Genomic DNA, 23,658 nt, shown 5'->3' on the forward strand with positions numbered 1-23,658 from the left:
TATTATTTTTTTTCCTTAAAGTGATAGTTAAGGCTGCAACATTTAGCTACAGGCAAGCTTATAAGCTTCAGTTTAGGAGATATTCCAGTGAGAAGCATCTGCTCCAAAGGGGACAACATACTCATGCAATTTCTTCAGAGGACTGTGCTGCGGCTGTGACTCCTGTGCGCATGCGTTATGTCATTGCGGATCAGCCAAACGGTTGGCGCCTACGAACTCGGAAGGAAGACCAGGTGAAGAGGGAATCACTGTAAGTGGTAACAGCATGGAAAGAAGAAAGAAATGGCTGCATATCCAGAATTTCCAGTTGCCTTATTATTGATCAAAAGGATAACCCCAAATAAACCAACAAATGGACCATTTGTTGGTGTATTTGGGGCTATCCTTGTGATCAATAAAAAGGCAACCAGGACTTCTGGATGTGCAGCCATTTCTTTCTTCTTTCCAAGTTTCCCACGGAGGTGGGCAGGGGGTGACAGCGTTCCGCTGGAGGGATCCGTTTCATAGGTAACTGTGACATAATGTGCTAGTATGCAAAGTATACTAGCACATTATAATTTAAACTTGCAAGGTGACACCATTCTTGAGTTTTCTTTTTTTTTAAGTTTATAACTGCTTTAAGAATGAAAAACCTGTTGCTGTAGCTGCTTAAAGCGGAGGTCCACCCTAAAGTGGACCTTCCGCTCATTGGAATCCTCCCCCCCTCCGGCGCCACAATTGGCACCTTTCAGGGGGGAGGGGGGAGGCAGGTACCTGTACAGTACAGGTATCTGCACCCACTTCCGGGATAGCTCTCTGCGGAAAGGGGCGTAGATCTACGCCCCTTTCCGAAAGTCCCCCGCTGCCTGCTGGGGAACACAAAGATCCCAGAGGCAGCGGGTCCATCCTTATTGCGCAGCGCGACTCGCGCATGCGCAGTAGGGAACCGGGAAATGAAGCCGAAAGGCTCCACTTCCTGATTCCCATACCCAAGATGGCAGCGGCAGCACCCGAGAGACGATCGAGAGATCGGCTTCGGGTGCCGACATCGCGGGCGCGCTGGGCGGGTAAGTGTCCTTATTTTAAAAGTCAGCAGCTGCTGTATTTGTAGCTGCTGGCTTTTAAAAAAAAAAAACGGCGGAACTCCCGGCGGACTCCCGCTTTAACGTGGCACATGCTGGGAATGCTGTCACATTTGCTTGTGTTATCAACCAAACTGTCAAACCATCAAATAGCTGGTGTCATAACTGATCACATGTGCAGCATTGTGACAGCTGCAGATCAAAGGCTTAAGCCCCATACACACTATTAGATTTTATGCAGATTTTTGTCTTCAGATTTATCAAAACCATGTAGTGCAGCCTTCTCCTGCTTTACCCCCTCACGCACCATGTCCCGTATAGACATGGCCCTGCTCTCCCCTCCCCTACTACCCGAATTATTGGACGTGGGATTCGACGCCAGGGTGCTGTCGGATCACTCCCCATACTGGCTAACGCTACGACTGCCATCGATTGTACCTCCCCGCATATGGAGACTGAACCCTTTTTGGATCACGGTCCTCCCGGGTTCGGAAGAATTGCAGAGGGAAGTGGCTTACTTCCTTCGCACGAACTCAGGGTCTGCATCCATGGGGTCAGTTTGGGAGGCATTTAAGCTTCACGCCAGACTGCTTCTGTCCACCTGCATCAACAGATACAAGGCCACCTCCAAGCAGGCACTGCTACAGGCTGAGGAGCGCCTGAAATCCCTTGAACAACAATTTGTGGCAGATCTTTCCCTGGAACACGCCACCCAGCTTCGCCTCCAGTCTAGGCTGACCGATCATTTACACTATGAAAAAGCGAAAACAGGGTCTATTTTTCAGCAGACAGCGTATTTTCGAGCACGGTGAGCGAGCGGGTAAACTGTTGGCCTACATGGCCCGGCTGGACCACAGCACCCCCGGTCGTGGTTCAGCTCCGCAACGGAACCGGTGACATGATCTCTGACCCCGATCTGGTACTGCAGGAGTTTAGACTGTTCTACTCCACCCTGTACACCTCCACTTCGCGACACTCGCACACTGAACTCACCCAATTTCTCCCAACCATTAGTTTCCCCTCTATCAGCCGGGACCAGAGATCCCTCCTGGAGGCCCCTATCTCCCCCGATTGCATTGCCGAGGAGCTCGACTCCCTCCCACCCTCCAAGGCGCCGGGCTCGGACAGGTTACCCCTAGAATTCTACACTCATTTTCAAGACACACTAGTCCCAGAACTGCACACACTATACACTCACATGTTCGACACAATGACCCTCCCCGCCTCCATGAGTGAAGCTCTTATTGTCCTTATCCCCAAGCCTGGTAAAGACCCTTGCTACGTGGAGTCATACCACCCAATCTCTCTCCTGCAACTGGACATAAAAGTCCTAGCTAAAATTTTGGCCTTGCGACTCAATAAAGTTATTCTCAGCCTGATACACCCTGATCAGACGGGCTTCATGCCTAACAAGAACACTGCCTTTAATCTCCGCAGGCTCTTTATGAATCTGCAGGCCAATCATGACAACACTGGATCACAGGTAGTGGTGTGCCTCAATGCCGCGAAGGCGTTCGACTCTGTTGAATGGAGTTACTTATGGGAGTGTTTGACCAACTTTGGCTTCGGCCCTAATTTCATCAAATGACTTCAGCTTCTATATAGAGCTCCCACTGCCCGGATCCAGGTCAACGGTAGGGTCTCAGACTCCTTTCCCCTGTCCCGGGGAACTCGCCAAGGATGCCCACTGTCTCCCCTCTTATATGCCCTGGTGGTTGAACCGCTGGCCATTGCTATCCGTGATCACCTGCACATTAGAGGTCTGCGTCGGGCCCATTAACGGAAACCCTAAGTCTGTATGCAGACGATATGTTGCTATATCTAGAAGACTCGGGTTCCTCTTTGATGGTGGCCCTGCGGCTGATAGAGCAGTTAGAGGAATACTCTGGGCTACGGATTAATTGGTCCAAGTCCCAGATCCTTCCCTTAGATCTGGGAGCCCCCTCTGCTGACCAGGCGGCATTACCCCTGGTCAGAGCAAGTCTGATAAAGTATTTGGGAGTACAATGCTCACGATCATTGACAGATTACACCACCTTAAACATAGAACCCTTATTCGCCCTCCTTAAACACAAAACTCAGGCTTGGTTCCGTCTCCCCCTTGGGGTGATGGGCCGTGTAAATTTGGTCAAAATGATCCTCCTCCCCAAACTGCTCTATATGTTCTGGCACGCTCCCCTGCGCATCCCACTTAGAACCTTTAAATCCCTGGAGGCCCTCATCAACACGTTTGTTTGGGGCTCATCCCAACACAAGCTCTCCTGGAGCGCTCTGAAATGTCCCTCCCATCTGGGCGGCACTGCCCTACCAGACCTTTACTATTACTATCTAGCCTCCCAATTGTCCCATTTTTACTACTTTAATCAGTCTGACAGAGATTGCTATACCACCTTGGTGTGTTTCCCGCACTCGGCCCAGGTCACACATCCGTTCCGTCTCCTCATGTGCGGCCCTCAAAGACTTCCCTCCCTGGGGAGTGACATGTTGTCCCACCATTGCTTGGTCTGGCAACAGGCTACTTCCATTACTGGAGCCCCCAGGTTTTCATCCCACACCCCCCTTTGGGATAACCCCTTGCTCCCTGAATTACTTAACATCCCTGACTGCTCTCTGTGGTTGGCCAAGGGCATTATTTTTCTGTCCCAGGTCATCACCAACGGAACTATCAGACCCTTCCAAGCCCTCAAAGACGACTTTGACCTCCCCAACCAAATGCTCTTCCGATACCTTCAGCTTCGCCATGCCCTTAACTCCCAATTCGGAACCCCTACCCCCAAACTTGAGACGTTTCCGCTTGTGACCGTGGTCGTAGGGGACGATCCTAAGAAAATGATTTCTTTCTTCTACAACAACCTACTTACGCCGGGGGCCACTATACGTGCATATCGACTTAAGACCAGATGGGAGGCGGATGTGGGGGTTCTCGAGGACGGGGACTGGGACATTGCACTGAATGCTCTCAAGCTGGTTTCCCCTAAACTTTCAGACAGACTCACACACCTCTATATGCTCCACAGATCATACCTAACCCCCATACGGCTGTCCAAATTTAGGCCCGACCAAGACCCGGCATGCCCCAAATGCGGTGATCCCCAGGCCACGTTCTACCATCTCATATGGTCATGTCCCATACTGCAGGATTACTGGAAACAGATTGTTGAATTCCTCCATGACCACATAGGCTCCCCACTGACACTCTGCCCCCGTCAATGTTTACTAGGAATTCTTCTCATACCCGAGGAGACAAGGATCCCGACCACTTTCCTGCAAGAGACTCTATTTTTCGCCAGGATGCTGATAGCCCGCACCTGGATGAGCCCATCACCCGCCACTGCCTGGAAATGGAAGGCAGCTGTCAATGCTATTCTCCCCTATAAAAAATTGCTGTATAAACATAGAGGATGCCCGGGCAAATTTGCCAAGATATGGGATAAGTGGGTGGGGGACTCTGATACCTGTACGGAACAATTGTAATCTGAAGCTGCTCCGTTCCCCAAAAACTACCAGGAACCTGTACGATAAGACAGGTTGACCCCCACAGGCGAAGGGGGGATCCCTGTCCCCGGCTGACGGTCCAGTGCTCCCCCCTCTAAACGGCCTCATGCAACATATACCATGTATCTGCTCACGACCCTTATTTTCTGAGGTCCTCTCCCCATCCACTCCCTGAACACACCATACCACTATTGTAAATGTACTATTATGCCTGTAAACAAAGGATTATTTTCTCAGTCCGTACTACTATTAACAGCTGTTTTATCCTTGTATTTGGTGCATGTTGCACCCTACATGTGTTTCTATCGTCTTATGTATTTTACATGCTCAATAAACGTTCTTTTTCAAAACAAAAAAACAAAAATACCATGTAGTGCAAGGGCCTGCCTGATTGCATACAAATTAAAACTCTTAAAGTTTGACCTCATATTATATGGTTTTGGTAAATCTGAAGACAAAAATCAGCAGAAAATCGAATAGTGTGTATGTAGTGTGTACCAAAACCTTAAGAAGGCTTCCATGGCTGAAAAGGACAGGGAAGTTTAGTTCTGCTTTAACCGTTTGCCGACCGCCTCACACCGATATATGTCGGCAGAAGGGCTCGTACAGGCAGAATCGCCTACCTGTACTTTGCCCTTTAAGAGACAGTCAGCAGGCGCTTGCGGCAAGCCCTGAGAGTCGGGTCATGGATACCCGCGATCGTCTCCAGGGGAGGAAGAACGGGAAGATGCTAATGTAAACAAGCATCTCCCCGTTCTGCCTAGTTACAGTGTCACTGATCTCTGCTCCCTGTCATCGGGAGCAGAGATCAGTGACGTACACACTTAACCCCTACACTGCCCCCTAGTGGTTAACCCCTTCACTGCCAGGGTCATTTACACAGGAATCAGTGTATTTGTATAGCATCGATTACTGTATAAATGACAATGGTCCCAAAAATGTGTCAGAAATGTCTGATGTGTCCACCATAATGTCGCAGTGACGCTAAAAATTTGCTGATTGCTGCCATTACTAGTAAAAAAAAATGAATAAAATGAATAAAAATGCTAAAAAACTATCACCTATTTTATAAACGCTATAACTTTCGCACACGCCAATCAATAAACACTTATTGCAATTTTGTTTACTAAAAATATGTAGAATACGTATCGGCCTAAACTGAGGAAAAAAAAAAGGTTTTATATATATTTTTGGGGGATATTTATTATAGCAAAATGTAAAAAAGAATGAATTTTTTCAAAATTGTCGCTTTTTTTCTGTTTATAGTGCAAAAAATTAAAACCGCAGGGGTGATCAAATACCACCAAAAGAAAGCTCTATCTGTGGGGAAAAAAAAGGACATCAATTTTGTTTGGGAGGCACGTCACATGGCCGCGCAATTGTCAGTCAAGGTGATGCAGTGCCAAATCACAAAAAGTGCTCTAGTCAGGAAGGGGGTAAATTTTTCCAGGGCTGAAGTGGTTAAAGGGTACCTAAACCCAAAAACAAAAATTTAATGTATTGTAGCCTACCTTTCCTTAGATGTGTCGGCTGAATTTGTTTATTTTTCACATTTTTTTCCCCCCTTTTTTTTACCCTGGTGATTCTGCTGGGAACACATTGCCTGTCCTAGGGTGACAATCATGCTGTACCTAGGATAACAATGCTGCTTCTCCTAGGTAATGTGTAGGACTATATAACACCTCCCACTCTCCATAACATAGGGTGGAGGTGTATTGTAGTCCACGGAGATAGCGCAGTCTACAGGGTGACATCACTGCTGTGTGATTTTACTGCAGAAGAAACATTGTTGTCCATTACAGGAAGTGGGAAAATAATGGAAATACCGGCAGGCTCAAAAAGGCAATAAAACATTGCTATGGGGGACTCAGAAAAACAAAAAGCTGATCTAGTAATGCTAGTGACAGACTGCAGCATATGAGTCATTTTATTATTTTGCCCGCGGTTACACTTTACAAGCAGATCACTGCGGCGTCTGAGACTTTTTCAATGTTGAAATAATGGAATAAGGCGATCCTTAGGAGCTTAGTAATGTTTGCTCACCTGTTGCAACCACTGAATGCGCTGTTGCAGCACGCCATCTTCCAGAAGGCTGCGGATCTCTGCTGAAATATTCATCCACATCCTGGCATACTGAGTCACATTGCCCACAAATGCAAACGTCTCATTTGCCTGTTAAATGGAAAAGCAGGATCAATGATATTACTGTGGCTTGGGAACCAGGGAAGATATTATGACAGCCTATGACAGCTCATATGGACCGAGAGAATAAAGTGGTTGTAAATCCTTACATATACTCAGTGATTGTCCTCAGATTATACACAGAGTTGAAACAAATCATCCTACATAAATTGCATCTGACATCTGCAGTCTTCTCTGCATCAATTTGAAGTCTAGAATTTATAAAGCTTGTCTTAGCTGTCAGAAAAAAGGGTCAGAGAGCTGAAATGACACACTGCAGAGCTCAGTGAGGAGAGCTCTGACAGCTGACTGGAGGGAAGGGACACCCCCTCTTCACACAGCACACAGAACAGAGCTGAGGCTATCAGTCACAGACTGTATGATGTTGGGCCCCCACCTGTCACCATTTTTCTCTTGGTGTCAGTAAACTTTTCAGAAGTGACTCATGCTGATAGCAGAGGAAGGAGGCAGCAGAAATGACACTTGGCACTCTTAATTGAGACACGTACACACTATAAAGGGATATGCTTTGATCATATTTCATGTCTGAGGTTTAAAACCACTTTCAAGGATGCCTTTACTGACATATCCTTTCTCTGTCATGCTAATCCAATGACTTCAATACTTTGAGTCACTCCCCTAGAACAAGCCTGTTGATCAGGAGTTCTGATTTCAGTCTGACTTCACTGGCTGCATGCTTGCTCCAGGTCATTAATTTAGAAAGTATTGGAACAAGAGACAGCCAGGCTGCTACAATTTTTACAAGGAGGATGGCAGCATATTTATCTCTATGCTGGTTTTCTTTCACTGCTTAATGAGCTGCCAACCCAGAACAAATATGTGCCTGCCAGTTGTACTGACACTAGGTGGGTACATGTTCATGTTCTGGGTCAGTGACCCAAGTAGAGAAGGAAAGATGAGTGTGACAGCCCTGGAGCCAGACCCTTGATCTTGGGAAAGTTATAACCCTGCCATTCTATTACAGAATAATGAACAACTGTCTCATAAACTGGATTATTGCATCATTATGTCACTGAACTTTGAACAAAATATATTTTATGGTGTAACAGGTATGAGGCTATTCTTTGAATGAGCAGGTGACACTTTTAGTGACAGCCACAGCGCGGACCTGAATTTCCGGGAGGCCCCCATATGACCGCCTTCCCTGTGCACGCTCCCTGCAGGTCGCGCGCTGAGCGCACTATGATCACCGAGTCTCTGAGACTCGGGTGATTACCGATCCAAGTAAGGGGCTGGTCCTGGCCCCGTACCATGTGATCAGCTGTCAGCCAATGACAGCTGATCACATGATGTAAACAAAAGCTCAGTAATAGTTTAAGGCGATCACCGCCTCATCTGCAAGGGACATCGGTCCCGAAGAGGAAGAGGCAATTATGCCTCATCTGTGCCATTGCCACTTGACAGTGCCCAACAGTGCCACCTATCAATGCCCATGAGTGCCACCTATTAATGCCCACATGTGCTACCCATCAATGCCCACTAGTGGTGCCAATCAACAGCCTAGCAGTGCTGCCTATCAGTGCCCATTATTGCCACCAATCAGTGCCCATTACTGCCACCCATCAGTGCCCTTCACTGCCGCCTCATCAGCGTACATCAAGAAAGGAGAAAAATTACCCGTTTTAAAATTTTTATAACAAAATATTTAAAAAAATAAAAAAATAAATATTTTTTTTAAATTCTGTCTTTTTAAAAAATGTTTTTTAACAAAAAATAAGAACCGCAGAGGTGATCAAATACTACCAAAAGAAAGCTCTATTTGTGGGGAAAAAAATGATAAAAATGTAATTTGGGTAGAGTGTTGTATGACACCGTGCAGGCCCCTTTCACACTGGGGCAGTTTTCAGGTGCTACAGCGCTAAAAATAGCGCCTGTAAAAACCGGCCCCTTTCACTCCAGTGTGAAAGCCCGAGGGCTTTCACACTGGAGCGGTGCGCTAGCAGGACGGTGAAAAAAGTCCTGCTAGCCGCATCTTTGGAGCGGTGAAAGGAGCAGTGAAATCAATGGGACAGCGCGGCTATACCGCCGGCAAAGCGCCGCTGCAGCCGCACTTTGTGGGTGGTTTGAACCCTTTTTCGCCCGCTAGCGGGGGTTAAAACCACCTAACGGGCGCAGACCGCCGCTAAAACGACGGTAAAGCGCCGCTAAAAATAGCGGCGCTTTACTGCCAAAGCCCGCACCGCCCCAGTGTGAACGGGGCCATAGTGGCTATGATTGAGCACCACTACACGGTGTGAAACACTTTAGCTTCTTCTCCCTGTTTCTTTTGCATATGAAGTGACTGTATTGGATTTTAATATATCAATAAAGATGCCTTCAGCGGTGTGCAGCTGTCCAGGACTTTTCTTTTCTCTCCTCTCCTCACACTCTGTCAGTGTGAGGCGAGGAGCGCCGATTACCGGCATCTCCGTGTGATTGGACACAGCCGATCACACGGCTCTTTCCACAGATCGGGGTCGCGCCCTGTCCTAGCAACATGGCACCGTCGGGAGCATGAGAAAGCGGCAACACCCAGCCGTCATTTGATGGTGGGCGGGTGGTTAAGTGGTTAAACAGCTATGAAGAGAACAAGGTAAGCTGATATAAAATCAATAGAAAGCCGTTTTATTTTTGCTAAATAAGTACATTAAAGCTATATTGGTATGTAGGGGATCTGGAATTAAAAAAAAAAAGAAAAGGAAGGTGAACAAAGGTAAACTTAGCCATTAACATTAAAAGCATTACCTTTCTGTAGGCACCGACAAGGCCTACTTGTATAGTTACAGAAAAATAGCAGGCAAGATCTGCAAAATTACCAAAATCCTTACAGTGAAAATATAAAGTTTTTTTTTTTTTTTTTTTTTTTAACCTCAACAAAACAAACTTGTAAGAAATAGTTACAATAAAAAAAAAAAAAATATATATATATATATATATATATATATATATATATATATATATATTATATATACATATACATCTTTTAGGAAACCAATACATATAGTATATGAAACTGTTACTATACCCACCTTCCGAATAACTTTGTCAACTTCTGTCCCCACTGGAGAGTAAAGGATCTTGGGATTGCTGGTCATCAGGTGTACGAGGAGCCCCAAGTTTCTCTGTTCCTTATTGGTGAATCCCAAAGAGCTCATGTTTCCCTGTTTTAGGGCTTCCGGCTCGATAGTTCTAAAGGACCCATCAAAAAAAGAAGCTTGCCGTAAAGATGATGCCTAGATCATTTTTTTTTATTAAAAGTCTTTGTTCCATACTCTTATGGTGGGTACAAAGAAGTAGAATATTGTTTGAAAAAGATTGATTTTGGAACTTCTGTGCAATTTACTAATGGTTAGTGGGGTCAAAGCAACATTTGTTTTTAACCATACAGACAAGAAAACTAAAAATGCAGAATGAAAGTTTTGTTTGAATGGATGAAATTCTAACTGTAAATGTGGTTTTAAAAATCATACATATTGTAATGAAATCTGTTTAAATATGTCTGGGATTCCATTCATATACCAGGTTGAATGAAATAAGTTACATAGTAGGTGAGGCAGAAAACAGACCCAAGTCCATCAAGTCCAACCTATCTGTGTGATTATATGTCAGTATTACATTGTATATCTCTGTATGTTGCGGTCATTCAGATGCTTATCAAATAGTTTCTTGAAACTATTGATGGTCCCCGCTGAGACCACCCCTGTGGAAGGGAATTTCACATCCTTGCCGCTCTTACAGTAAAGAACCCTCTACGCAGTATAAGGTTAAACCTCTTTTCTTCTAATCTTAATGAGTGGCCACTTGTTTTGTTAAACTCCCTTCCGCAACAAAGTTTTATCCCTATTGTGGGGTCACCATCACCAGTATGGTATTTGTAAATTGAAATCATATCCCCTCTCAAGCGTCACTTCTCTAAAGAGAATAAGTTCAGTGCTCACAACCTTTCCTCATAATTAATATCCTCCAGACCCTTTATTAGCTTTGTTGTCCTTCTTTGTACTCGCTCCATTTCCAGTACATCCTTCCTGAGGACTGGAGCCCAGAACTGGACAGTATACTCCAGGTGCGGCCGGACCAGAGTCTTGTAGAGCGGGAGAATTATCGTTTTATCTCTGGAATTTATCCTCTTTTTAATGCATGCCAATACTCTGTTTGCTTTGTTAGCAGCAGCTTGGCATTGCATGCCCTTGCTGAGCCTATCATCTACTAGGACCACCAGGTCCTTTTTCCATCCTAGATTCCTCCAGAGGTTCTCCCCCCAGTGTATAGATTGCATTCATATTTTTGCCACCCAAATGCATTATTTAAAATTTTTCTACATTGAACCTCATTTGCCATGTAGTTGCCCACTCCATTAATTTGTTCAGATCTTTTTGCAAGGTTTCCACATCCTGCGGAGACGTTATTACCCTGCTTAGCTTAGTATTGTCTGCAAATACAGAGATTGAACTGTTTACCAAGTTGGCTCAATATTGCAAAGGAAGAATGCTTTAATGAATGACTTCATTTCAAATGGAATTCTACTTGCATGTACCAAACTTTATAAAGGGTTTACCACACTTGAGGGTTCCACAGGTACATAAATATGGAAGGATGCGATATACATCACAAATCAAAGGATAAGCGCACCTTTAAAAGAGAAGTCTAGGATCCCACACTTTCTTCTTAAGTGGTTGTAAAGTATTAAGGTTTATTTAAAAAAAAAATAACAAATATGTTACACTTACCTGCTCTGTGCAATCATTTTGCACAGAGCAGCCCTGATGTTCCTCTTCTCGAGTCCCCCGCCAGCACTCCTGTCTCCTTCCCCCTGCTGAGTGCCCCCAGAGCAAGCCACTTGCTATGGAGGAACTTGTGTGGGCTTGCTCCATAAGACACACAGTTCTCTGCCCTTTTTACTGCACCCTCATTGGTTGTGATTGACAGCAGTGGGAGCCATTGGCTTCTGCTGCCGTGTCTAAGCCAATGAGATTCTCTGCTCTCATGCACATCGCTGGATCGAGATCGGGCTCAGGTTAGTATAAGGAGGGGCTGGGGAGAACTGTACAGAAAATGCATTGAGGTAAAAAACCTTCAGCCTTTAGAATCACTTTGACAGCAGTGCAAAAACACAACGGCAACCAGTTACCATGGAAATAAAGTCTTGAAAAAGCTGGTCTTGTATCAGACCTGGCCACAGAGGACAATATCTAGCTTTTTCTTTTTTATTGCCAAGCCTGATACATTAGCAGGATTCTGATGCCTGTAGGGAGCAGCAGCAGTGAAAAATAATGCGGTGACTTGGGCAGTGTAACCTTTGGTCCCGGAGGTATATGGATATGTTGAAATATTTGGATAGGGAAACGTGGATTAGCATTGCATCATACACTTTTCAGCATGAACCTAGTAGATGATGACTACTCAGGGAATTTTTTTTATTTCTTCCAAGGAGCAAAGGTAAATGTGCATTTGAAGTTATGATGAGGTTATGAAGCTATGAATAATGAGGTTATCTCAGTTAAGAAATACAGTATCATCGATTGTCACGTTCCTGATATAGAACATACACCCTTGTTACAAATGATATATCTGGCACTGACCGGTTGATGCCACATAGGATGGGCTGTAGGCCAGCCCATAGCTGGACAAAGGCTGAGAATTGGCTACGTGGGTTTTCTTCATCTGGTTCGCGCTCCTGGGTCTTGCCATCCTCACCCTCTGCTGTAGAGTTGGAACTGCCAGTGGAGTTGAAATTCCAGCTGGTAGAATTGATAGGCGTTGGGGCACTCTTGCTAGCGCAGGCCCCCTTCGGTAACAACTTGGCCAGTGCTGAGAGGATATCCACATCCTTTAGGATCTTCTCTACTTGAAGCAGATCTTCCAGGAGAGAGCGCAGCCTGTGCTGGGTTTCAGTGGCATTTACCTCATCCAGACGAAGCTGTAATACAACAGAGACTTGTTTAAAACAAAATAATGACAAATTCCAAAACACCCCTTTGTGCTGCTGATCCAAAACCCAGTATAAAACAAAACAATGATGTAAATGCTTTTATAGATAATAGTTAGGCCTGTGTATTGTGAACCATTTCTGAGTTCCTGGGTTAGGATAAATACCTTTGAGGAAGGTGGGATTTATATGACATTTAGATACCTATAGGTACTGATTGAGATTGAATTAAAATATTAATGGCAGTTTGTCTTTTAATTTTAATTTTTATAAATAAACGGTTTTCTCTTTAATATATTTCTCTAACCGGCATCATCCTTTCATTAAAAGATAGATGTGAGAAATATATTTGAACATATCTTAGAGGAAACATGTATGCACAGCACATTTGATATGTATACAATTTTTAACTGAATGTAGAGTTATAACTATAAAAGGTGTTGGTAAGTTCCATTTATGATGGAATAGAGGTCAGAATTTTGATCTAAGGCTACTTCTATTCAGATAATTTGCACCTTGCAATCAAATTGTGGGGGAGTTGACCTAAAGTTTACAACTAAATAATTGTGATTTTATGAATTATTTACATTCACAATTATTTTGATTCAAACATTATGTTTATAATTTTATATAATTTTTACTGTTGGTCGTTCAAATTTGTATAATCTATGCCCTTACAAATGGGTGGTATAACTGAATTCCAATGATCAAAATAGAAATAATTATGTTTTTATAGAATAGATATAGTTATAATTTTGGTGTTCAAAGTATTATAGTTATAATTTATATATAGAGGAGATAGGCTATTTAACATGTCTTTGTATGCCAACTTTGGGCATTAGCCCTTTTTCAAAATGGTGTATTAATATGTGTGAATCGAACAATGAGAGTTGGATGCCCCCATTTGAGTTATACACATTTGTCTGTGGAGGTTACATATAACGGAATTTATCCACGAGAATACGAAGCGTTTTTTTCCCTCTTATGACATTCTATAGTATATATCTGTGGATCAGGGCACTGTTGCCCTATTCTAAAATGGTGAATTGGGAGAGTGAACCAGAAGCTCAGAAGTGGGCGTTTACAATTGTAGTCATTGTATACTTAAGGCGGTGGATCAGCGCGCCGCCCGTACCCCAGGAAGAAGTCATTTTTGACTAAACGACTTTGGGTTGAGTGGCGTGCTGACATCACCGCCATTCCCCATTGGTCTAGGAAGGACGGGCAGTGAGAAAGAGAGAGAGCCGGCCGGCTCGTTATTTTACGCACACGCTTGTATACGGCTAAATTGCGAGTTTGAAATCTTGATTTTTTATGTTTTAATAAAAGTCTTTTGTGGAGTTGCGCTATGGGACCTCTTCTGTTTGTTTTATCCCATTAAATCAATGCGGCTGGGATGAGAGACGCTCAAAGGAGGAGCTATACAGATCGGAGACACCAGCAGTGTATCATGATACAAAGGTCCGGACTGAGGGTTAAATTTGCAGGCACGTTTGATCTCCTTAAAAAGAGATCTGGCTAGCTGGTAAGCCTCACTGGATCTAGTGGTGGAGGATTCTTTCCTTGGTGCACTTGTTTCATATCCTGAGGGTGCTGTGTGCGGTGTCACCTAAGAGGACTGAAGTTTTATTTTCTTATCCTCCTGCCTCTATATTCAACCATCGGTTTCTCATCTAATTTTGGACTATATACATTTGTTTCTTACCATTGCTTTTTACATTCATTTAAGTTTATAATATCAATAATTTGGTATACATGGTGGGAAATATGTTTTTTCACGGTGATAACAATTTATTTTAGCACTACTTCTGGAATATGAGTATATATCACATACTTTTTCTTAATAAAACAAAACAAGATTCCCAAGTCACATGATCCCGTGACGAAATAAGTTGGGATGGAGCGCTTGGCTGACATCATCACACCAGACAGAAAACAGAAGTGTGGTATTTAGTAGTGGCAGAATATTGGCAAATATATTTTAGGGTTAAGAACAAGTAGTGAGCTTATGCACATTTAAGCGTGAGTGAATTATTTGTGAATTGGGCATTAACAAAATGTCTTTTGAAAGATTAAAGCACTATGTAGTTCTCTCCTTGTGGCTATAATCTGGTGGAAAGGAGGAGTGAAAACACTTGCTTACAACCCCTTCAACAGTGTGAAAAAGAAAAGAGTTGGATTAAAAAGCATCCCATTTAAGGGGGCACAAGCTATTTATGACCTTACATGCCACATGTGGGTCAAAAACTTAAAGTGTTACCAAAACCAGGACCCTGCATTCACTATATCTGGTCTCCCACAGTACACAGAACATGGAAATGAAATTTCTTTTTTTAAATATAAATTGCTAAATACCTTTTCTCGTCAGCAGAATATAGCAGTCGTATTATTTCTATAAGACCCCTTTCACACTGGGGCGTTTTTCAGGCGTTTTTCAGGTGCTTTAGCATTAAAAAAAAGCGCCTGTAAAGCGCTTGAAAGAAGCCGCAACTGCAATCCCAATGTAAAAGCCTGAGTGCTTTCACACTGAGATCCCTTTTCACACTGGGGTGTTTTTCAGGCGCTTTAGCTTTAAAAAAAAGCGCCTGCAAAGCGCCTGAAAGAAGCCGCAACTGCAATCCCAATGTAAAAGCCCGAGTGCTGGCAGGGCGTCAAAAAAAGTCCTGTACGCAGCTTCTTTGCAGCGCTTTTGGAGCGGTGAATACACAGCTTTTAAAGCGCCCCTTCCCATTGAAATCAATGGGAAGCGCCTGAAAAGCGATTTTGGCAGCAGCGTTTTGTGGGCGCTTTTAACCCTTTATCTGCCCACTAGCAGGGGTTAAAAGCGCCCTAATAGCGCTCGAAAAACGCTAGTAAAGCGCTGCTAGTTTAAGCGGCGCTTTCCAACCTTTTTTCGGGGCGCTGGCAGTGTGAAAGGGCTTTTAGAGCACTTGGGCTTTGATATTGGGATTGCAGATGAGGCTTCTTTCAAGCGCTTCACAGGCGCTTTTTTTTAAAGCTAAAGCGCCTGAAAAATGCCTGAAAAATGCCCCAGTGTGAAAAGAGTCTAAGTGTCTATTTAAAGCTTGTAGGAGGAGTTTTCATTTTGACTGTCTTAGGCCCCTTACACACTGGGGTGGTGTGGCCGTCGGCGGTAAAGTTTTACCGGCGATATTTTAACGGCACTTTACCGTCGTTTTAGCGGCGGTCTGCGGGCGCTAGCGGGGTGGTTTTAACCCCCGCTAACGGGCAAAAAAGGGTTAAAACCGCCCACAAAGCACCGCTGCAGCAGCGCTTTGCCGGCGGTATAGCCGCGCTGTCCCATTGATTTCAATGGGTAGGAGCAGTTTAGGAGCGGTGAATACACCGCTCCTTCACCGCTCCAAAGATGCGGCTACCGTCCTGCTAGCACACCACTCCAGTGTGAAAGCCAGAGTGAAAGGGGCCATTTTTTTCAGGCGCTATTTTTAGCGCTGTAGCGCCTGAAAACCGCCCCAGTGTGAAAGGGGCCTTAGGAGGCTGCAGGAGCCGTGACCCTCTGGACAGTGCTGATCACATGCGCCCTCCCAGAAAAAAAACTCTCTAGCAATACACACCAAACTGTGCATGTGCAGCTTGCCCCCAAAGCTCTGTTCTAGTAGCAGATGGATTGGGGACAGTGGGAGGAGGGAGGATAAAAGAATACAGGATTGAATAGCCTTTTTACACAATACGCAGGATTAACCCCTTAGGATCCACAGTGAGTACAACAAGCATGCTTTACTGCAAATACAGACTGATTTTACTGTTGGGGTGGAGGAACTTGATTCGTCCTGACCTAAACCCAATAGAACACCTTTGGGATGAATTAGAGCGGAGACTGCACTTTTGGAAGAATGGTCAAACATTCCCATAGACACTCCTAAACCTTGTGGACAGCCTTCCCAGAATAGTTGAAGCTGTTATAGCTGCAAAGGGTGGGCCAACTCAATATTGAACCCTACGGACTAAGACTGGGAATGCCATTAAAGTTCATGTGTGTGTAAAGTCAGGCATCCCAATACTTTTGGTTATATAGTGTGTTTCTTCCTTTGCTCCCACTCTGTTCCATGCAGCTTCCAAGAACAAAAGTATAGCCCAGTGTAAGTTACAAGTCACCAGAGGTGTACCTTACATAGGGAATTGGACTCGTAAGTATGACAGTGCTGATTGGCCCAGTGCTGTCACATGGAGTGAATCACATTGTCCTCTAAACCTGGAAATACCCAATATTTCTTTGTGCTAAACCAAGCAGCATGGGAATAAAAAAAAGAAAAGTATATACAGGAGAGGGGAGAGGGGAGAGGGATTAAAGCAAACCTGTTGCTTTTCCCCGAATGGGCAAAACAGGTTTGCTTTAAAGAGGAACTAAAACAGTTACATTCAAGGCATACCATGAATGAAAACGGTCACAGTTGCTTGTTCCCTCAACCATCAAATGGCTGAGGTCATAGCTGGTCGCATGTGTAGCACCATGGCAACTGCAGACCAAACAGAGGCTAAGATGGCAGCTTCCTTGGTTGTAAAGTATAGAAGGGTTGTATGTGGGGTGTAATGGCAATAACACACACAGTCCAAGTGTAATGAAAGAACTTGTATGGAAATAATGCACAGACAGTTCACAACAGTGGGGGCTGGTGGTACTGGTGGTTCACCCCCGCACCCCCCCAGTCCAGTCAGTTACCTACCCTGCACTCACACATCATGGCAACTTCCACCGTGAGTCTCCTCCCTCCTCTTCCTAGGCGGCCAATAGGAACGCTTTTCCTTTCGGTAAATTGGGTGACTGGTCTCAAGACCCGCTTCATGATTGGCAGGGAGGAGAATCAGGAAGACAATAGGAAATATTGATTTGCTGTTGTCACTCAACTGGGTGGGCTAAGAGCGCAGTGCTCTTGTGAAGCCTATTAGAGCCTCTGGCTCTAATCACATGCTTAAAAAAAAAAACCTGGAGCCTCGCATGTAGATTAGGGAGTTGGACTCAGCATTGCAGGCCACCACTGGTTCACAATAAATCCGTTGGGAAGACAACCTAACCCAGGAACACTAACAGGACAGCACTGTGTAGAGAGGAGATTTCAGCCGAGCCGACAGCAACTGTTAGGAAAGGCAGAATGTAGTCTGGCTGTCCCATGCCCAAGCAGGAAGATGTCCAGAGAAGTTGCAAGCCCTGCGCTTTCCCTCCTCATTCGGAACCTTTCTCTGCTGCTAGTTCTGCCCATACCAGCCGGGTACCTGTCCCTAATCTATCCATGTCAAGCCTGGAAGCCAGGGCCTTATATAGGCTTTGCCTGACCCAAGGCTGCCAGAGTTACATGGGGTGGCAGCATCCAATTGGATAGCTTCCCCAATGACCCAGAAAACCATAGAGGAACCATGTTCCTCTTGACTTCCTCGCCAACTGCAATGCTGATGTGGACGAGCAGTTAAAGTGGTTGTAAACCCTTACAATCCACTTTCTGCTACAGGTAAGCCTATAATAAGGCTTAACGTCATTGTAAAATGCACAATGAAGCAATGGCACGTACGTGCCGTCTGCTTTAGTGAGTGTGCTGTTATCGGCGGCTCCCACACGCATGTGCGGGAGTAATGTCTTTGCAGCCCCGGACAACCACAGCGCCTGAGCCGAGACACCTGGAAGTAACTCCAGGGAGAAATGTCGCCGGCCAGTGCTGTGTATAGGCACCACAGCGGGTCTTCAATCTCAGGTGAGTATTACATAATGAGCTAGTATGCTATGTATACTAGCTCATTATGCCTTTGTCTTGCAGGTCTTTTTTTTCATGTGGGTTTACAACCATTCTAAGAAAGTAGACTGCATCTGCCTACAGGGTTTAGTTCCGCTTTAAGATCAGTGACTTTTCTTTACATAATAATTTACACCTTCCAGTTCCTGAACCACAGTAAGGTGAGAAGGTTGTCTGTGTTGTCACCACGACAAAAAGTGAGGAATCTCTCCAACAAAGCCATAGGCAGTAGTAAAAGCCTAGCAGAAGTTCTAATCTCCCGCAATCTACCCAAAAACAAGAAATTTGTTTTGGCTACAGATAGATTGCCAGGCAGCTGACAAACATTGTTGAAGGATAAAGGAATCTGCTTGTGCATACAGCTGACTTATTTATAAGCAGTCTTAAAGTGGTTGTAAAGGCACAAGGTTTTTTATCTTAATGCATTCTATGCATTAAGATAAAAAATCTTCTGTGTGCAACTCCCCCCTCAGCACCTCTTATACTTACCTGAGCCCCATCTACATCCAGCGATGTTGCACGAGAGACTCCGCTGTCCGGGGCTCCCCTCCTCATCGTTGGCTGAGACAGTAGCGAAATGCCATTTGCTCCCGTTGCTGTCAATCAAAGTCAGTGAGCCAATGACGACAGAAATAGGGTGTGGTGGGGCCGGGCCACGTCTCCATGTCTGAATAGACACAGGGAGCTGTTGCTCGGCTTGGGTTTCCCCCATAGCAAGCTGAGGGAGCACTCAACAGGAGCGAGGGGCCAGGAAAGCCAAAGAGGGAACCGAGAAGGAGGACCCGCGCTGCTCTGGGCAAAACCATTACACAGAGCAGGTAAGCATAAACATATATTTTACTTTTTAGTGAAAACTTTACTTTTTTTACTTTAGTATCACTTTAAGTTGAAAAGGTAAAAATGTTTCTGCTGAAAGTTGAAAACTTACTTGGCTGACGGTTTTACGGACATCCACTTGTTCCTTCAGCTCCCCGGCCAGTTCCTTGAAATGCTCCATACGTGTTGGCTCATTCTCAACACATATAATACTCCTATAAGATGTTAGTAAGGGTATCTTTGCCTTCGACACTCCAAGGATATTACTAAGCTCATCCAAACTCCCTTCACATGTAATAGATTCCAGGGCTGCTGGAGTGAAAAGAATCTCCTGGTACAAAACAGTTAGGGAGAGCAATTTAAATAAATATTGTAACATTTACATGAAAGTAATATTTGATATTCACATTTTACTTGCTTGCCATAGTTTCATTTAAATATTTCATAATCACATTCATAAATGTTACCTCTTGTGGTCATCTGTATCTCTGATCATCACTCGGCTCAGAGCAGATCTTCAGCATAAAATCTGCTTTATGCCATTCTGAATACCCCCCAGCTCTCCTTTCATATTTCCTTTTCTTTTAAAGTGTTTGTATGGTCAATTTTTTAACTTTTACCTACAGGAAAGCCTATAATAAGGCTTACCTGTAGGTAAAAAAAATATCTCCTAAACCTGTACGGTTTAGGAGATATTCCCCTCGGTATGCGCCGCTGACTGCAGCGGCGCATGCGCACAAGGGGGTTCTCTCCGTGAAAATCCGGCAGCGCTCGTGCGGCCGGACTGAAATCTCCAAAGCGCATGCGCGGGAGTGACGATATCGCGGCTCCGGCCACTCACAGCGACGGAGCCGCGATACCCGGAAGAGACGCCGAGGGAGCATGTCGGCTCCCTCGGCGTGGATCGGGCCAGATGTCGGGGCCTCGTTCTAAGGTAAGTATTTCATAATGAGCTAGTATGCGGTGCATACTAGCTCATTATGCCTTTTGCTTTGCAGGTTTAAAAAAAAAAAAATTGCGGGTTTACTACCGCTTTAAATTGGTGAAACATTTACAGTAATATAACACCATTAACTTCTAAATGGTCATCAGGCCGTGGGAGAGATTGGACACCTACCTCCCAACTTTTTGAGATGGGAATAAGGGACACCTATCCGCAAAAGTATGCAGGCATAGGACACACCCCTTGCCACACCCCCTTAAAGGAAAATTGTAAAAAAGAAAAAAAAAAGAAAAACAAGATTGGTTAAACCCACAAGTGCTTTTTTTTTTACCACTACTATTCCTTTATATTGGCTTTTGGAAATTACAAATACAGCAATTTAGAAATCAGATGACAGGTTTAGCGCTGGGAAACACTTTTTGATCGATAACAAGTGCATTTTATATACAACTATATAGATCAGACCAAAATGAGGGACAAATGAGGAGGAATGAGGGACATTGCTCCAAATCAGGGACAGTCCCTTAAAATCAGGGACAGTTGGGAGCTATGCTGTAACATACCATTGATGGCACCTCCCTCTGGGACTACATGTCCCATGAAGCAGGGCAAATTACTAAACACTGCAGATAGGTGAAGGTATTGTGTGCGAGCGTAGTAAGGGGCAGTTTTTAAGCACTTTTAGCAACTTATTTAGTCACTTACTCAGTATTGTGTATCTTTCCTATGTCCCTGCTTAAACTGGTACCATGACCACTGCCCCAGGTTTCCTGTTTCAGGGTGGATTTTTTGTCTTGCAGTATCCTATGGAACCACCTTTACATGCATGGATTAGAGTTGTGTATACCTACACAACGTGCATCAAGGGAATTGCACAGCTCCATAGCCTAGGATGGCAAGGCACTCTCGTGCTTCTGCCTTCACTAAGCTAACAGACTGACCGGAGACTGCACTGTTCACTATTAACTCCTTCCTGTGACAACTGGAAGTTCAGGGAAGTAGCACAGAAAGAGCAGGTGTCAGCAACATTGGAACTTGTAAACTGCAAGTCACGGGGTAAGATTTTTAATGAATGGTTTATGTTTATTTTATTGTACTCCATGTGCTAAACAAAAAAATTCAGAGGGTTTAAAGTGATTGTAAAGGATTGTTTTTTTTGCTTTAAAAAAAAATTAAAAATCATACTTACCTCCACTGTGCAGCTCATTTTGCATAGAGTGCCCCTGAACGTCCTCTTCTGAGGTCCTCCGGCGACTCTCGCGGCTCCTCCCCACATCAGATAACCCCCTAGGAGAAGCACTCTCCGGGGGGGGGATTTACCTTGCACGCGCACTCCTGAGTCTAGCATTTGCGTCAACAGACACGAATATGCGTACGCATAGGCTGCATTAAACTGAAAAAAACACGAGGGTTTTCAACCTTGACTCACATACAGTACTGTAAAACAAGTCCGAGTCATGTGGTGGCAGTATCAGGACGTCATTGCCAGAAGTTCTATTTAAGACACATAGGTTGGAAATGAAGGTGTTGGGTGATGCAGGGTGTCAGACAGGCTTGGAAGTTAGGAGTCAGACCTTGACTCCCTGACAAGTTTAGAAGCAATAGTTAGGAAAAGAAACTGTTTTTTATTGTTGGATTTGGGAATAGATTTTCTGTATCTATAGCTGTGTCATGCTGTCACTGCCAAATTCCCTGAGTCGACTGTTATGGAGTCTGATCATGTTGAATTCCTGCTCACCTAGAGTGTGAGGCTGTCCTCCCTCTACCTTTGTCTTTCAGTAGCCCATGCCACCAAGTTGACTCTGACCTATGAGTGGTGGAGAAGGGAGCTTTCTTAAGAAAACTGGGATGACTATTTCCACCTATGTTACCACTATGATATCTGCCAAGGACTTGTTCACATAGTTGAAGTTTCTAAACAGGGCGTATTATACTCCGCAACACCTGGCTAATATTTACACTCACTTAAACTCTCAATTCATGAGATCCAGTTCCTCTACTGGCACTTTCGTACACATGGTATGGCCCTGCTCAGAGGGGGCGCTGATAGAAATGACAGGGCCCCGTACAGCCTACCCTATGGGGCACTTCAGCCCCACCCCTGGTCCCTCCTTCAGTCCCACCCTGGCCCTGCCCCTGGCCCCTCCCCAGACCCCGCCTTGAAAAAAAGTGCAAGTTTGTCTTCGAGTGATATTTATCTTTCTCCAGGCAGTTATAAGGTAGATTATTCAAAATAAATACTGTGATGATACAAGAGATAGTCAGAGACTGTGGACATGATACAAGAGATCAATGCAGCCTCACCAGTGCCCATCAGTGCAGCCTCACTGTGCCCATCAATGCAGCCTCACTGTGCCCATCAATGCACCCTCACCAGTGCCATCAATGCACCCTCACCAGTGCCATCAATGCACCCTCACCAGTGCCATCAATGCACCCTCACCAGTGCCATCAATAAAGCCTCACTGTGCCCATCTGCAGCCTCATCAGCACCACAATTACACAGAGCGGGTATCTCCCACTGTTATGGAGCTGGGGTCTGAACTGTTCGACGGCCATCCATTCACTGTAACAAAGCCTAGACCATGATAGACGGAACACTGATACAATTTCCCGGCATTGGATCAGTGTTCTGTCTATCATGGTTTAGGAGGCAGGGCAGTGAGTGGACAGCCACCAAACAGTTCAGAACCCAGCTCCATAACACAGTGGGAGATTCCCCACGAATGAGTGGAGAGAGATAGATCACTCCGCCAGGGAAGGCTGGCTGGGACATAAGGCAGCACTGACATGCAGCGGTCGTGGAGGTGACTTTCCACCTGAAACACAAGAAATATTCCCTCCCACACATCCACAAGAATGTCTACAGAGGGACCCAGAAAGTAAAACAAAAAGGCTGCAAATAAGTCAGTGCAGGGGGGTAGGGTGGATACGTACTGGGTTCTGTACTGGACGCTGGTTGGAGAATGTTTTATTTTTTTTATTCTGCCTGCATTCTACTGTCAGATTGCTGGCTGGGCCCGGTACAACAGGGCCAGTTGTACTGGTTTATCAGTGGCCCTGGCCCTGCCCTTTGATTCACCCATTCTGGGACTGAGTGGTTGATGTTTTTAATTATATGTGTGATCTTGCTTGGAGACCCGATCTGTTACTCTTCCTACTGGGTATAATTGCTTATGCAACTTTCTATGCAAGGCGAGAAATTGCGCTGTGGAAACTCCCCACTCCTACTTTATCTTCCTAAAAAAACACTATTAACATTGTACTGACTGTGTAGAACTTAACCAACGAGAGTGGAATTTGTTCCCTAAAAAAACTGATAAGGTCTGGTCAGCTTGGATAGATGCTCAGGGACAGGAATCAAATAGAGCAGTGGTCACCAAGCAGGGGTCCGAGAAAATTTTGGTGGTTCTCAGGGGTTCTGCTGCAAATCCACATTGTGGTGGATGCCCAATGTTGTTTCCATTGTCGTTCTTAACGACCAATAATGAC

General features: G+C 44.8%; 1 protein-coding gene across 1 annotated transcript in view; it reads right to left on the reverse strand.

Moving 5' to 3' along the window:
• The window catches only part of ABCA2 (ATP binding cassette subfamily A member 2), a 278,032-nt gene that overhangs the window by 104,788 nt on the left and 149,586 nt on the right, over window positions 1-23,658 (reverse strand). Inside the window, exons 8-11 of the mRNA XM_077477138.1 lie at window positions 19,336-19,554; window positions 12,317-12,654; window positions 9,767-9,926; window positions 6,600-6,728 (exon numbers count right to left, since the gene is read on the reverse strand). Coding sequence (XP_077333264.1) covers window positions 6,600-6,728; window positions 9,767-9,926; window positions 12,317-12,654; window positions 19,336-19,554 — 846 coding nt within the window. The remainder of the gene's footprint in view (window positions 1-6,599; window positions 6,729-9,766; window positions 9,927-12,316; window positions 12,655-19,335; window positions 19,555-23,658) is intronic.

Source organism: Lithobates pipiens, unplaced genomic scaffold (assembly GCF_037356315.1).
Source record: "Lithobates pipiens isolate NorthernLeopardFrog02 unplaced genomic scaffold, aLitPip1_a1.2 Scaffold_1, whole genome shotgun sequence".
NCBI classification, from domain to species: Eukaryota; Metazoa; Chordata; class Amphibia; order Anura; family Ranidae; genus Lithobates; species Lithobates pipiens.